At 37.5% G+C, this 14,993-nt stretch overlaps 1 protein-coding gene across 11 annotated transcripts in view; it reads left to right on the forward strand.

Moving 5' to 3' along the window:
- Positions 1 to 14,993, forward strand: part of KHDRBS2 (KH RNA binding domain containing, signal transduction associated 2) — a 378,305-nt gene that overhangs the window by 230,223 nt on the left and 133,089 nt on the right. For all 11 annotated transcript variants that reach the window (XR_010830537.1, XR_010830533.1, XR_010830531.1 and 8 more), the window contains exons 5-6: positions 4,779 to 4,906; positions 7,742 to 7,937. Coding sequence is in view for 4 of the 11 variants with exons in the window: in XM_066994743.1 (XP_066850844.1) it covers positions 4,779 to 4,906; positions 7,742 to 7,937 (324 nt within the window). In the remaining 7 variants the exon portion in view is untranslated. The remainder of the gene's footprint in view (positions 1 to 4,778; positions 4,907 to 7,741; positions 7,938 to 14,993) is intronic.

Raw genomic sequence — 14,993 nt, forward strand, 5'->3', positions numbered from 1 at the left:
CTTCTATGAGCCTTTGTTATGCTAATGATAGATAGATATTCCTGAAATCCATTGCCTCTGTCTACGTCTTACCCTTTGATTTCTTTATTAACTCTCCTCCCTTGTCACTGTGTGATCTTTTAAATTCAGATCAGGTTTTGCAGCTTGCGCCATATTTTGCTGCTTTTTACAAAAATAAATAAATAAATAAATAATAAAAAGGTTTCTAACATTTCCTAGCTTATGTGCATTTGCATCTTTGCTGTACTTCCATGCCAGAACTGCCCTTGGGTGAGCTGTCGCTGGTCTGATTTTGATACTGACAGCTTTCCTTTGTTCCTAGCACAGTCAAGGCAACTGACCTAATTAACCATTCCACACCCTCATAAATAAGCTTTGTTGTGGTAGTTTGGGATAAATGTGTTCGTGTAATTTAGAAAACTAAGGGTTTTATCTAAATGCTTAACTTGTTTTTGGGCACTTAGATGAACATTGTGATTTGCTGGTGTCCTGGTTCTGTCCCCCTCCCAGCTCCTGCTGTACCCCCAGCCTGCCCACTTACAGGACAGTGTGAGAAGCTGAAAAGTCCTTGGCTTAGTGTAAGCACTGCTCTGCAACAATTAAAACATCACTGTGTTATCAACATTATTCTCATCCTAAATCCCCAACACAGCACAATACCAGCTACTAAGAGAAAAATTAACTCTATCCTAGCTGAAACCAGGACAGCTGGCCCTGGGTGCTAGTGACTTTGCTAAGACTGTAAATCCTTGGTGTTTTTAAAATCAAGATACATGTTTAGGTGAAATGTTGTGGGTGTGGGTGGTTAGCTCACCTACAGTGGTCGTTTGCAAACACTGACCACTGTGATGTAAGCAGATGGTACCCTTAGTATCATTGAATCCAAACGCCGTTTATAGTTAGCTAATAATGTCTTTAAGGATATAAACAGGAGCAATATATATATGCTAATGTAGATAATCAGCTATAAGATTCCTAAATTAGAAAAAAACTAGTAAGTACAGCATATTTCTCATGAGCTTATTTTAATGGAAGGCGTAGGGATTTTATTCTGAAACAACATATTACTACAGTGTATAGCTACTTCACTATACTTTGTTCAGTATAGGTATGTCTTGCAACATCTTGTACTCTCTCGGGACCAGATATACATGAAACACCTGCAGCATAATTTTGCTCAAGTGCTAAGCTCTCTCTGAACTAAGCTACAATTAAATATTCAGCAGGATACTCTGTCTCTAGCTAGACTCATGTAGCAGTTATGAAAGATTAATTCAGTGTTATGTTTCTGTTTAATGAAAGAGTTGAAAAGAGCATTTCTGTTGAAAATTTCAGATTTCAGGTTTAGAGGTTATGATTTTTATTATGCTTTTTTAAAGGGCATGTAAGATAAATGATCTATATAGAGTAATAATTTTTAATAGATTTTTTTTTTCAGGATTCCCAGCATTTTAATTACGGTTCTCCATACACTTTATTGTCTTTTCTTTGCTCTTTTAAAATAAATAGTGCATACTGCTTAACTGTGAATACAGTAAATAACCTGTAGGAGAGTAAAAGGCATTGTATAGTAGAATGGTGCAGATTTGCAGATCTTGCTGTATTTTATAATTTTTTTTTGGATTTTCCTTTTAGTCAATGCTAAGATTGTAAATGATATGCACATCTGAGCAAGGAAGAGTAGCTTTGAGGTAGTTCCTGGTAGAAGTTCATTTATACAACAACATTCCAAAAGCAGCAACAAAGAAAGTTCAAGTTTATGTTCTTTGCAGGTCCTTCCTGTCCTTCCTTTCCTTCCTTTCCTTCCTTCTTTCTTTTTCCCCCACATCTTACTCTTACAAAATTTACTTTCATTATTAATGAAGCTCATTCCTAGCACTGTTGTGAAATCTGAAGGGCAAACTCAATCAGCTAGTTTGAAGTTCTAATCCTTGAAGAGCCAGTGTGAATAACAGATGATATTAAGCAAGGCACAGTAAATGGTACATGTTTTGATTTTGCTGTAAATGTGACCTGATTGATGCTATCCGTGTTTTTCCCTCTGTGTTTTACAGGACACATTTATTTAGAGCAATGTATGTGTCTTATTACCATTAATGTTAAAACAACAGAAAAATGTGCAAAAAGATTTGAGGAATGTTGTGATCTGAAAGCTATCTTCTGGTTTATTAGCAAATTGGGGATTTACATTTAATTATGATTCTGCTACAAATGCCACATGTTATATTGTATAAATGTGGTTCTCTTCTGAACTGCATTGTTAGGATTTATTCCAGCTGCACTTCCTAGAAATTTAGAAGTAAAATTATGACTAGGCCTACACTCTCTTATAGCACAACAAGGTCAGCATCATATCATTCAACAGATTGCCCATACCTCTGATTCAGTATTGTAGGAAGAAAGAGGCTTAGGTCTTTTGTGGGGTCTCTTTGGGATTGATTCCTAAGATTAAATAAAAAATAGTGGCAGAACTGTCTGAAAACCTCTCGTTTCTCGAACCCCTCATACCTGCCTCAGGTCACCAACTTCTCAAGTATTCAACACAAGAGCTGGGCTTTGTCTTCTAGTTTTAGTTGATTTGTTTCATAATTCAGGTTTACCAGATGTCCTCTCTTCCTACAATAGCACCTACTGAACAGGCAAATCTATAAACAATATCCTGGGCACTGAGAAAGATGGATGAGAGCTTCACAGTCATAAAAATATCTGTTGAAAGGGTCCACTGAAGATTTTCTTCAGTCTCCCACTGCAAGCACTTCTACTGCCAACAGTAAACAGTAAATCAGGACAGCTATGGCTTTGTTTGGTTGAGTCTTGAATCTGTATAGCCTGTTCCAGGTTTGCACTATCCGTCTAGTAAAAGACTTCTTCCTCATGAGAAGCCCAAATCTCCCCAGTCAATTCTTGTGGTTAGTGATTTTTGCTCCCAATACCAAGGAATTTGTCTGCACCACTTTGTAGCTCTCGTTCGAGTACTTGCAAACTTCTGTTATATCACTGCTCAGTCTCCTCTTCAATAGACGAAAGAAGTCCACATCCCTCAGCTTCTCCTCATATACTCTGACTACCTCAGTAGTCCTCTGTTGGACATTTTTCAGTTTCACCACATTCATCTTAAACGGCAGGCCAAACTTGGACAAAATATTCTAGGTCAGACATAACCAACACTGCGTAAATTGGATAACTTCTCTTGAGCTGCTGGCTGCACTTCTCTAACATAGCACTGTATGAAATATACCTTATTTCCAAAATGTCTAATATTTCCCTAGTGTCTAATATTCAAACAGGCATCCACTAGATCATCTTTAGCAGTGCTTTGATACAGCCTGTAATTTCCCAGCCTCTAAAAATGTGTGGGTTTGATTATTGCAGCAGATGTGCAGAACTCTGCACCATTTCTTGTTAGCCTGCAAGAGGTTTCTGTTGGTCCTTCAAGCTTCTCAAACTCCCTGTAAATTGTAGTTCTATTTTTCAGTGTGTCAGCCATCTACTGTTAGAATTATCTGCAAATTTCTTAAACCTACTTTGCTGACAAAGCAAGTTTATTATGTGTGACTCCAGAAAGTTGGTAAGGATTAGGAATAAGTAAAGTCTAGGTTCCATCTCACTGTTTGCTTGGTCTCTAACTTGGCTAAAAAGTGTCACTTGTAATGCAGCCTGGATAGTCACCCATATGAGGTGACTGTAGCAGGTATTGTAGCATTTTCAGATCCTGGCGTGTCTGTCAATGACAGTTGCAAGTTGAAGGATGAAAAAAGTGAAGGGTTGAAATTCAATAATATTTTCTGTTTTGAAACACTAGTTAACTATTGCAGTTTACTGCCAGAGAGACGGTTAATGCAGCGGGCTCTTATTACTATGATCAGCACACAAGGAGCTGAAAACAAAAGGAAGGAAACAAAAGAAAAAGGGAATTCTGACTAAGACAAAGCTTGTAAAATAAGTTTAAATTACCCAATATTATATATTTTATGTCAGTAAGAAAAGGAAATTCATCCAATGTTCTGTTTACTGAGCCGACAGAAGCTTGCAGAGTTGATACCCTGCAGTCTTAGAATGGGCCTATTTTATATAACTGAACAATTTTATACAGTAAACATAGCATTGTTACTCATGAGTCCTAAAGACAGCTCCTTTCAGAAGTGGTTTAGTAGATATACAGAATAACTAAGGACAGTATTGAATGATGACAAAATTCAGTAAGTGATATGAATGTAGAATTTAACTTCATAACACTATAATTATTGGTATGTTATGATTAAACCATCCAATCAAATGCATCCAGTGTAATTTTGCATGCCAAGGTGCATCAGCAGATGGAATCTGTGTTTGGAGTGTGTGAAAGTAGCCAGTGCTGTCTGCCTAAAAAATATATCTAACATTTATAATTATTTTTTTTAATCTGATTTTCAGCTGCTTGAGATTGGTACCTTTTGTACGTGAAAGTGCATTTGCATCTTGTTTACAGATATATCCTTAGTATCTGCTTTGTCTTTATGCCTTGTGTACCTTTTGTGTTTTATTTTGTGTGTATATCTTGTTTATGGCCATCTTAAGCATACATGTAAGTTTGTCTGTCCACATAATATAGGTAGCTTTCCAGTCCATGAATACTTCAATTTCATATCATTTGTGCATACAAAAAGATCATATTTTAGCCTACAGGTGATAATGTGGGGAAATTCACCCAAATGGCATCTATGTAATTTCTGTTTTGGGTTATTTGGCAGCTCAGCCAAAATACTAAGTTTCAGCAAGTTTTATCTTTTACATTTCAGGATTATAATGATGAAATTCGTCAGGAGCAGCTGAGAGAGCTATCATATTTGAATGGTTCTGAGGATTCAGCACGTGGACGGGGTATTCGAGGAAGAGGGATCCGTGTGCCACCTGCAGCTCCTTCAAGGTGGTAATTTGTATTTGTTGTGTGTATTATCAGTTCTATATGAATTTCACTTATATCATCTAAAAGCATTGATATATGAATGTTTCCAGAATTCTTCCAACTACTTTTTTATATATTGTTGACAGAGAGCTCTGCTTGTTCATAAGACCAGTATAATGTGCTCCTTCAGACCCATTTTTGACCATGACTCCTTAAAATTTGTCACCTAAGTTATCTAAGTTATCTAGCTACTTGGAGGCCTCCACAGAGACCATTTCAAGATGGGTCCAAAGAAATCCACTTTTATTTTGGAGGAAATAGACCTCCTGATTTTAAGCACACAGAGGAGTCATTCTTCCGTAATTGAACTGGCTGATCTTACCTATGCTCTTTCTTTCTTCCCTGAAAGTGTTTTCTCTCAGTTTTTGAATGAACTTTTTATCAGTGGTATGATGCCATGTATAGGATTTTTTACAGTTGGCATTCATGACCATCTTGTAGTGGAAGTCTTTTGGGGCTCAGAAACCACTCTTCGTTACACCTAAGATCTATGAAGGGCTTATTAATAGTGATGTTCAGAACATCACTGCAGCAGACTGCCAGCTTTTAAATTAGATTCAAAACATAATCGGTGGTGTGCTGGCCTCCATTTCTTGCAGAACACCCTACTGATTGGATCAGTAGGACAGAAAGTAGTATTGTGGTGAAGTGGTTTTATTCTGTTGGGCAGCTGAACTCCACCACAACCACTTTCTCATGCCCCCTCAAAGAAAAAAAAAGAGGGGGGGGGGGGGGGGGGGGGGGGGGGGGGAGAAAATGCAATGAGAAGGGCTCAAGGGTTGAGATAAAGACAGGGAGATCACTCAATTATCAACATGGGCAAAACAAACAGCACAGGGAGATTAATGTAATTTCTTACCTATTACTAACAGACTACTGCAGTGAGAAACTAAAAAACAGCTCTACCCCAACCACTCTCTCCTACCTCCTCACCCCAAGCAGCACAGGGGAACGGGGAATGGGGGCTGCGGTCAGTCCCTAATGCTTCATCTCCACAGCTCCTTCAGGGTCACTCTCTGCCCCTGCTCCACGTGGGGTCCCTCCCACGGGATGCCGTCCTTCCCGAACTGAGCCTGCGGGGGCTGCCCACAGGCAGCAGCTCTTCAGGAACTGCTCCCACATGGCTCCGTACCACGGGGTCCATCCCCCAGGACCAAACTGCTCCAGCACGGGTCCCCCATGGGTGGCAGCTCCTCCCAGACCCCCTGCTCCTGCGTGGGCTCCTCTCCACGGGCTGCAGCTCCGGCCCGGGGCCTGCTCCTGCGGGGGCTCTCCATGGGCCGCAGCCTCCTCCAGGCCACATCCACCTGCTCCACCGGGGGCTCCTCCACGGGCTGCAGCGTGGAGATCTGCTCCGTGTGGGACCCATGGGCTGCAGGGGGACAGCCTGCTCCACCAGGGGCCTCTCCACAGGCCGCAGGGGAACTTCTGCTCCGTTCCTGGAGCACCTCCTGCCCTCCTTCTGCACTGACCCTGGGGTCTGCAGGGCTGGTTCTCACTCCTCACTCTCACTGCTGCTGTAGTACTGCATTTTTTTTTCCCCTTTCTTCAATCTGCTCTCACAGAGGTGCAAACAACATCGCTTATTGGCTTGGCTCTGGCCAGTGGTGAGTACTTTTGGAGCCATCTGAAACTGGGCCTTATCTAACATGAGGCAGGTTCTGGATTCTTCTCACAGAAGCCACCCCTGAAACCCAAAACCTTGCCATGTAAATCCAATATGCTTGGATGCTTTCCTTATTTAATAGTCAGAAATCCCAGGGGAATATTAAAATAAAATGGAACTGAAACATTTTAAGTTAAATATACTTGCATAAAGTTACCTTCTGAAAGTTGTAGTAAAGTAAAGATCACCAAAAGCTAACACCATTGGTTTGATTGTCTCAGTAGAGAACCGACCAGGGCTTATACAGCTGAGGGAAACCTGAGTTTCATTCACATCTCTGGACCTGGATGTTAAGTGGTACCAGCATCACATATGGTTGTACTGGCTACTTGCACAGTCTTCAGAAAGAGCAGCACACTCAAAAGCATACTACTCTAAAAGGAAATTCATAGATTGCTTCCCTGATATATCATCCTTCTAGTTTGGCATACAGTATAGTTACAAGAACCTCCTTTTAAGCAAGAACAGCTGCTGCTGTTTCTTCTGACATACCAATTAGTATGGTGCAGTGGGTACAGTATAAATAAATGGGAGGATGCTAAACCCTTCTGTGCTTGTTTATATGCAGTGCTGTCTCTGTACAGTTGGGAAAGCTGAATCCCATGATGTCCTTTGCTCGTGCTGATCTAAATTAGACAGGAGAAAATGTCCTTACTCTCCTTTTATACTGTTGTTCTGCTTTACCGTGATAGTTTCTGCCATCCAGCATCATCTTATGTCAGACAGATTCTCCCACTCACCAATAAACATGCGAATGACAGCGATGACTGCTCTTGTACTTTGAGAGCAACAGAAAAAAAAAAAAAAGTCCTTTCTTTCTTCTTGTTTTGGAACTACTTCAGAGTAACTCCACAAAACTGAATTACAATGATCCAGGATTTCATTAGTACAAGCAATATGAGGATCAGGTGTAAAAAGTACTGGATGGCTTAGAAATAATGCCTTTCCATAACAGGAGTTCTGCTTGAGATACTGCCTAAAAGGGCTTGACATTGTAGCTGCCAAAACCTCCGAGTTGTATGATACTTTAAATAGTAGTAAAAGTATAAGAGCCTTTAAAGTGGGGTGGCACTTGCACATCCTCCCTTGATGTACACCTCAAAACGATCATCTCTTTTTGCTCCCCACAGGGGCCGTGGGGGTGCGATTCCTCCACCCCCACCTGGACGAGGTGCCCAAGCCCCCAGAGGAACACCAGTGACACGGGGAGCACTTCCCGTCCCACCAGTAGCGAGGGGCGTTCCTACCCCTCGAGCAAGGGGTGCCCCAGCAGTCCCAGGCTACAGACCACCCCCGCCACCTGCACATGAGGCATATGAAGAATATGTAAGTAACTGCATGCATTAATAACAAATGTAAACCAAAGTGGTGAAGTTTGTGTACTTCTGAAGTTGGAGACCCTAGTCCAAAAATTCCTCTGTCTCTACTGTGTACCTCCTGCTGGTGAATTACAACCTAGGTGATATAATGCATTTACAGAGTTTTTCACAGTTTAGTTTTGGATATGAGAAGGTCATGCTGGTTAGCTCTCACTATATCATGTAAAAGCAACACAGACTATAATGTAGTCTAAAGACAGTATTATAGTTGAAAATCACTGTTTACTGTAGGCAAGTTCTTAGGAATAACAAATTATATCCTTTGTGAGAAACTAAGATTTTTATTTTGTTCTTCTGAATCCTTCTTATTGCATAAATATATATACATGTATATTTATTTGTACTCATAATTGTGTTACAGATACATAACAGAAACTCACTTAATTTTCATATAAACTGATATAATAATGCATATTTAGCAAGGAGCAATATTAACTGTCACCTTTCCTTATGAGGTGTTAAAAGTAATTGTGCTGTAAACATCAAAGCTTTCAAGCCATCCTTATTAATGTTCCCCTCCTGCAACTATCACCATAACAACAGATATTCAAGTAGAGGAGAAGGTACCATCAAATATAGTGTCTGACTTTTTCCTGAAGTAGCAAATCCAAAGGTAAGATGAACGTCCTGTCCACTCTGTAATTCTGTCACTATTGAGAGAATGCAATTTTATTCAATTAGTGGTTTTCCTGGAACAAAAGAAATTGAAATAGAAATTTCTGACTGTTGGTAAAGCTTTACCCATCTATATTTGTAGAATATGGGTTAGATCACGGCTACTTCAAATCAAGGGCACACATTCTGTCAATGACAAAAATCACAACTGAAAAACAGCTGCAAAAAAGGAGGCAAATTAAGTCACTCTCTGTTATTATTTGTCTTAACATAGTTACCATCTTTAAATGAGTATAAAGCGCTTCTTAAAATAAAAGGAATTTTAAAAAAGTATACCTCTCATTTACAGATAATATAATAATACAGATAATCTGTTGGTTGCAAAATGTATAAGATCTTCCTGTTCTGTGCACAACTGTATCTTTTCCTAATCTACACATGACAAGTTTCAAAACAGGATCCTTGTAATTTAAGATTATTATGAATGAAGAAAACCTTTTTTTTTTTTTAATCTACAGTACTGCTAGATGTCCTAGGGTATTAAGCAAATTTCAGGAAACATGTCTTAGGCATTTTCTGGATGGCAAATATACAGAAAGCAGCAGTTGAGGCAGCTAGATTACAGAAAGTTAGGAAACCATTCAGCCAGTTCCACGTTGTTTTTACTCTCAGGAACACCAAATATACTCAAAATTAAAAGTTAATTTATGTTATAATAGAGTATTCCAATAAAAACTAACAAACACATTTGTGTTTCCACTTTGCTTACCTACATGATAGCAAGCATCTTGCCTTTTGGAGATCCTTCAGTCTCCTATGTCCTATCAAAATCTATATTCCCAGCAGGCTTTCTCAGACTTCTTGTCATCCAACAGTTTGCAGTGAAAATCTCTCTTCACAATTTGAAGAGACTTGTGAGCATAATCCAAATACATGCTGCTATCTTATGGACTGAAATAATAATTAAAGTTCTGTTGGTGTGCAGGTAGAAGGAAAAGTTCAGTGTGAATTTGTAAATTTAAAAATATATATATATATTTTAGGGGAAATATTTTGAATTTTGAACAAAGTAATCAACACAGTTTTTCTTCCTACACAATTTGCAATTGCACCACATATCTGTCTGTATGCTTAAACCAAGCGAATCTATTTGTTGACCAGCCACAAATGTCATGTGTAATTGTTGTTCTTTCACACTCAATCCTAGAGATGAAAAACTAATTTACAGTGAATAATTTATCCAATTTACTTTGTCTCATTTTCTGCTTGTAGGCAACTCACAAGCATATTACAATTTCTTTATGTGTTTATGTCTTTCATTTTTGAGTACAGTATTCCTCTACAAATTTTGCATAGTATATGTAAGCACCTTTTGTTTGATTAGTTGTGCATATGAATGCAGTGTTATTGATTGTCAGTATCCATATACAGTCATTTGAATGCTGAGTTGAAAGTGAACTCAAGAAATAGAATATGATGGCTGCAGCAGATTTTTTAAATGTTTCCTGAAAAAAAAAAATCTTGATATTTTCTCAGTTCTATGAATCAGAGATTGTATTGACTTTTTGACCTTGAAACAATGAACCGTCCAAATCATTTTGGATAAGCATTTAAAAGTTTGGATCATTCCTCTGTAATTATTTAATATTTTGCATTTTCTTAATGGCCTTTGGAGAGTCCATAAAACAAAATGCCTAAAGGTTTCTCAAGAAAAGTGAATTTTGTTGCTGTGATGAATGTATTCATGTTCAACATTTTTAATGTAAAGCTTAACCAAAAGAAAATAATTCTGAACAACCCTCAGAAGAGATGGAGGCTAGACAGGGAGGTGTCCACTTGGGCAGCCCTTGGGCAATGTGCCACACTTCAAGCCTTTTTCTTTACTTGCTTTTGAAACAGATATGTAGCTTTTATTGGGTCTAGCTTAATTTATTTGAGAAACTTCTGAAGATCACCTACAGGAAGAGGAGGTACAGATATCAAAAAGCACATGCAAAGAAAAGTAATGCTTACTACTTGACCTTCCCTTGCCTTAAAAACAGTTCATTGTATGTGAATTTGGGTGGAGAGCTTAATGAATAACTGGTGTGCAGCTTCTGGGATCAGAGAGGTTGTCGTGGGTTTGTAACATGGTGAGTCAGAGTACTCTTCAAAGTGCCGAACCTCAGTTCAGTGCAACTACCTGTACTATGTGCTCTGTTTAAGATGTTCACTAGAGTGCAGTTTGGAGCAGAAGCTTGAACTGGTCATCATGAACTTTCCTCAGAAGAAGCTTATTTCACAAAGCTGAACTTGACCCTTTTTCATTACCCTCTGGGACACAGTTTTATATCCCTAATCCACAAGCGCTGCCATACTGAAGATGTCCCTAGAGGCTGAAAAGGGTTCAAACCTGATAAGAAAACACAGCCTTCTGAACCTCGGGTTCTATTTTTGTTGCTGTTTTTTGTTTGTTTTTCATTTGCTTGTTTACTGGAAACCACACAGTGTGGTTGCCCATTAAATGCATTATGGATCATACTCAGGATCCCTCCACAAATACAGTACACAAATTAATTTGAATTATTGCTTAAGCCTTCTTTCCAAGTCTAGTAATATATGCCACCACCAGTTGGCAGCAATGGCTCAGTCTAGAACTTTTCAGGAGTACTGATTTACTACTGAGCTCCACTGTTACTCAAAGGGTGCTGAAGGTAATATTAGAGAGAGCAGCAATGCCAGCAGGTTTTAATGAAAAAATGGCTGTTTGGAATTTGTCAAATTCAGTTTTTAAATTAGGTTCACATTCTAAATTTCATAAGACAGCAATGTTTTGAGTAGGGAGAATGGTACTGGAATTGCGTTTTTTAATTGCTTCTTCTAGACTTACATCTTATGCAGTTGTGGTTTGAAGTATTAGTTTTGCCTATGAGACAGCTGATGTCTGATCTACAAATCCTGTGATGTTTCTGTATCACTGCACCAAGATAGGAGATAGTAAATAAAAATGAGTTCAGACATTGTTTCAGCCCTGCATCATCACCTTATTGACAAGGCCAATGAGAAGATTGATTTTGTGTCATTTTTTCATTACAGTTGTTAAGATTTGTTTGGTTGAACATCTACTTTTATCAGCTACTTGAAATATAGCAAGGAAAATTAACACTGTTATCATCTTTACAAATTGGGGGAAAACTTCTGGAGCCTTTTTTTCAGCAAGAGTAAGCAATTTTAAAGGCTAAACTCCTATTGGCAACTTCAGAGACAGCAAAAGGATGATAGACATGACTGATGGTGACTGATGATAGACAGTAGTGTGGCAGAGAGTAGTGCTTGAATAGATATTCCACTAGAAGGAACATCCTACTGAAGAAATAAAGACCCAGACTTTTTCACTCAAGTTAACAGCAAAATATTTAAAGGGTGCTTAGCCCAAATATAAACCAAAAATACAGTTGCTTTCTGGTCACGCTTTGGAATTGATTTGACTCTGGAGTTGTATTTCTGTCTTCCTAATCTGAATGAGCTGTGATAAAAACAGTGATGTTTTTCCTTACTTTTTAAGAGCTTTTGTAAACCTTTTTAAGAGGTCTAATGCAAGTATAGAAGTGACCTAGCATTTGTTTCCTTATTCCAGATGCAAATAGTTACAAAACAGAATAAATTTTATACTAAAACACACATAATTTTAAATTTTACTTGCACTTTCCTTCCTGGATGAGGAAGGGGAGGACTTCATTCCTGGATGAGGAAGGGGAGGACTTCCAAGTCGCTATGGCATGGTCCTAAGGAAATTAGAGTAACTTGTAATTTAAGTTAATGTTAATATTTCTAGTAATACAAATTTGCTTTACTAGACATTTAGGACTGATTTAAATAAAATGAAAACCAAAGTGAATATGCCAAATTTCCAGCAAATAAGATGGAATATTGTAATTCTATGCAATACTTTCTTATATTAAATATTCAAGAATTTTCTGCAGTGCCTTGCACACAAAGCTACTCATCTTAATATGAATACCTAGATGAGGGTCTTGTATTTACAAGGAAATATATAATTTTTTTTGCAAGATATATGCCAATCTGTCAAGAGCCTGAGAAACTGGTGCAGCTCCTATGTGTAGGACAGCCAGATGAAAGAGCAATTTTAAACGCCTCTGATTTTACTGATCAAACTGGCCAAAAACAGCTTCTGGTTATCTTCTGGAATAGTGAAGAGCAACTCTTTTACAAAGTCACTGGAAAAGAACCACACAATAAGATAGACAGTGTTTTTAATGTCATGCTGTTCTTCTCATTTCAAGCTATTTAAAATAAAAGCAAATGTCACACTAAGCTGTTCATTCTAAATGAACAAAAAAAAAAGTAAATGGTTATTTACTTATTTCAATAGTTTTCAAACAATCTGAAACAACTGTGCTCACGTTTTCCCAGTGCCAACCTAGATAATGAAAAGACTGCCAATAAGAGGCATTTTGTCACACTTCAGCATTTTTAAAAGAATAATCAACATTTACATGTGACTACAATCCCCAAAATTGTGCTTGTGGATGCTTTGCTTAATATTTTAAACTAGAATTCTTAGGGCTTTTAAATCCATTCTATCTGCTACTTTGAATGCAGATGGAAACTGTGTATAAAGACCTGCACTTCTGCTTCATGGCATGTTTGTGCCTGTATTAGTGCTTCGATGAATATGTTAAAGTGAGCAATTGGTACTTGATTCTGCTACTTTTAAAGTCAATTCCTATAATCCCAGCAGGCCATTCTCAGTGAGAGTGAGAGCGGGACAACTAAGGAGACTTATTCTAAATCTTAAAACACTGAAATACGTTGGATATAATTACATTCAAAGGGGATTTTTTTTTTTTCTGAATTGGTATTTCTAAGTTTTAAGATGTGCCATTTATTTATTCTGTGGCCCTTTTGCATGAAAAAGAATCAGTTAAGAATGTACTGGGACTAAAGATCATTTGAATAAAGCTGGAATTATAGACATGGGAATCTGCATGGCAGAATGACATATTGATTAAATATGATTGATTACCTAATTATGCCCAACACACTTAGGATAAGAGCTATACTATATTCAACTTACATCTGCTGTGACTTAAAAAATCAAATTTTATTTTTACTATAATGGTGATAATCAGGACAATGTCTGTATTATCTGAAAGATTCTGTTGGGCTTTAAAAGAATCCTGTGAATGATCGTCTCATGAAGGTAGAGTGGGTTTTTCTATTAGTTATTCAAACTTTGGAAAATTTAATACATTGATAATATAAAAGTATCTATTTGTAAGAACAAAAATCACAGTCAGCATTAAACCTTCAGTGTCTGAGAACCTGCGGTTTCGCTTACCTGTGCAAAGTGTAATTTGGTTCATATTATTATAGATGATATTTAAACAAAAAATGCTTACACCTTGCAACCATGTCCTGAAACAACACATCAATAAATGCGAATATTGCTTTCAAACTCATCACTGATATGAATTTCTCAAAAATTGACAATGTGCTGTAAAGTAGACTTTTATTATATGTCTTTCTTGGTTTGAATTGATTTGGTTTGTTTTGATTGTAAAAAATACATTTATTCAATGGACTAAACTTTACTTATAAAATACAGAAAAGTATTAACATCTACTTATAAATGCTTCAGAAAGATTTTGTGAAGAAACTTTTATGTTGTCCTCTCCATGCTCTTCTAGCTTTGCAAAAATAATTAGCTCCTTGATATTAGTTATCAAGTTTTCTGTTCAAAAATGTTTTCTTTGCTAGACAGAGTATAAAAGAAAATGCTGATGCGGCTGTACGTGTTTTAGTGTTATACATGATGTTAATACAACTACAACCTAATAAATATTTATATTTGTTATACAGAGATCTAAGTGAAGGGCATCTCTCAAATGATCATCCAGCTTTCAGATGGTCCTTAAATATTCATAGTGTATGCTGTTATATTCATAAGGTACTACATAAAAAATATATGGAGTATTCTCCATAGATACAGAATTTGTCTGTATCATGCAGTGGACCATTTGATCATTAAACAGTGTGATTGTTCAGGAGCCTGTTGCTAAAAATATTGGTCTACTATCTCATGTATATGTCGCACTTTATCACTTGGTTATTTGTCTGATGGAGAACAGTGTTGGCTGGTACAGAATGATTCCATAGATATTCACTGGCTAAATTTGATTGTGTGACTGCATCTCCACCCATGTTTTCATTTTTATGACAGGTTGCGAAGGTGAGTTATAAGTATGTATTTTGTACAAATTCATAGAAACTTAGAAGATTCCTTTTAAAGAATTGGGGCAAATCCAATTTAACTAGAGTTGTTGAGAGTTCAGTTATTGTGTGAATTCAGCAATGATGGAAAGCCATGTTTTTTTTTCTTTCACTT

This window comes from Anser cygnoides, chromosome 3 (assembly GCF_040182565.1).
Source record: "Anser cygnoides isolate HZ-2024a breed goose chromosome 3, Taihu_goose_T2T_genome, whole genome shotgun sequence".
NCBI classification, from domain to species: domain Eukaryota; kingdom Metazoa; phylum Chordata; class Aves; order Anseriformes; family Anatidae; genus Anser; species Anser cygnoides.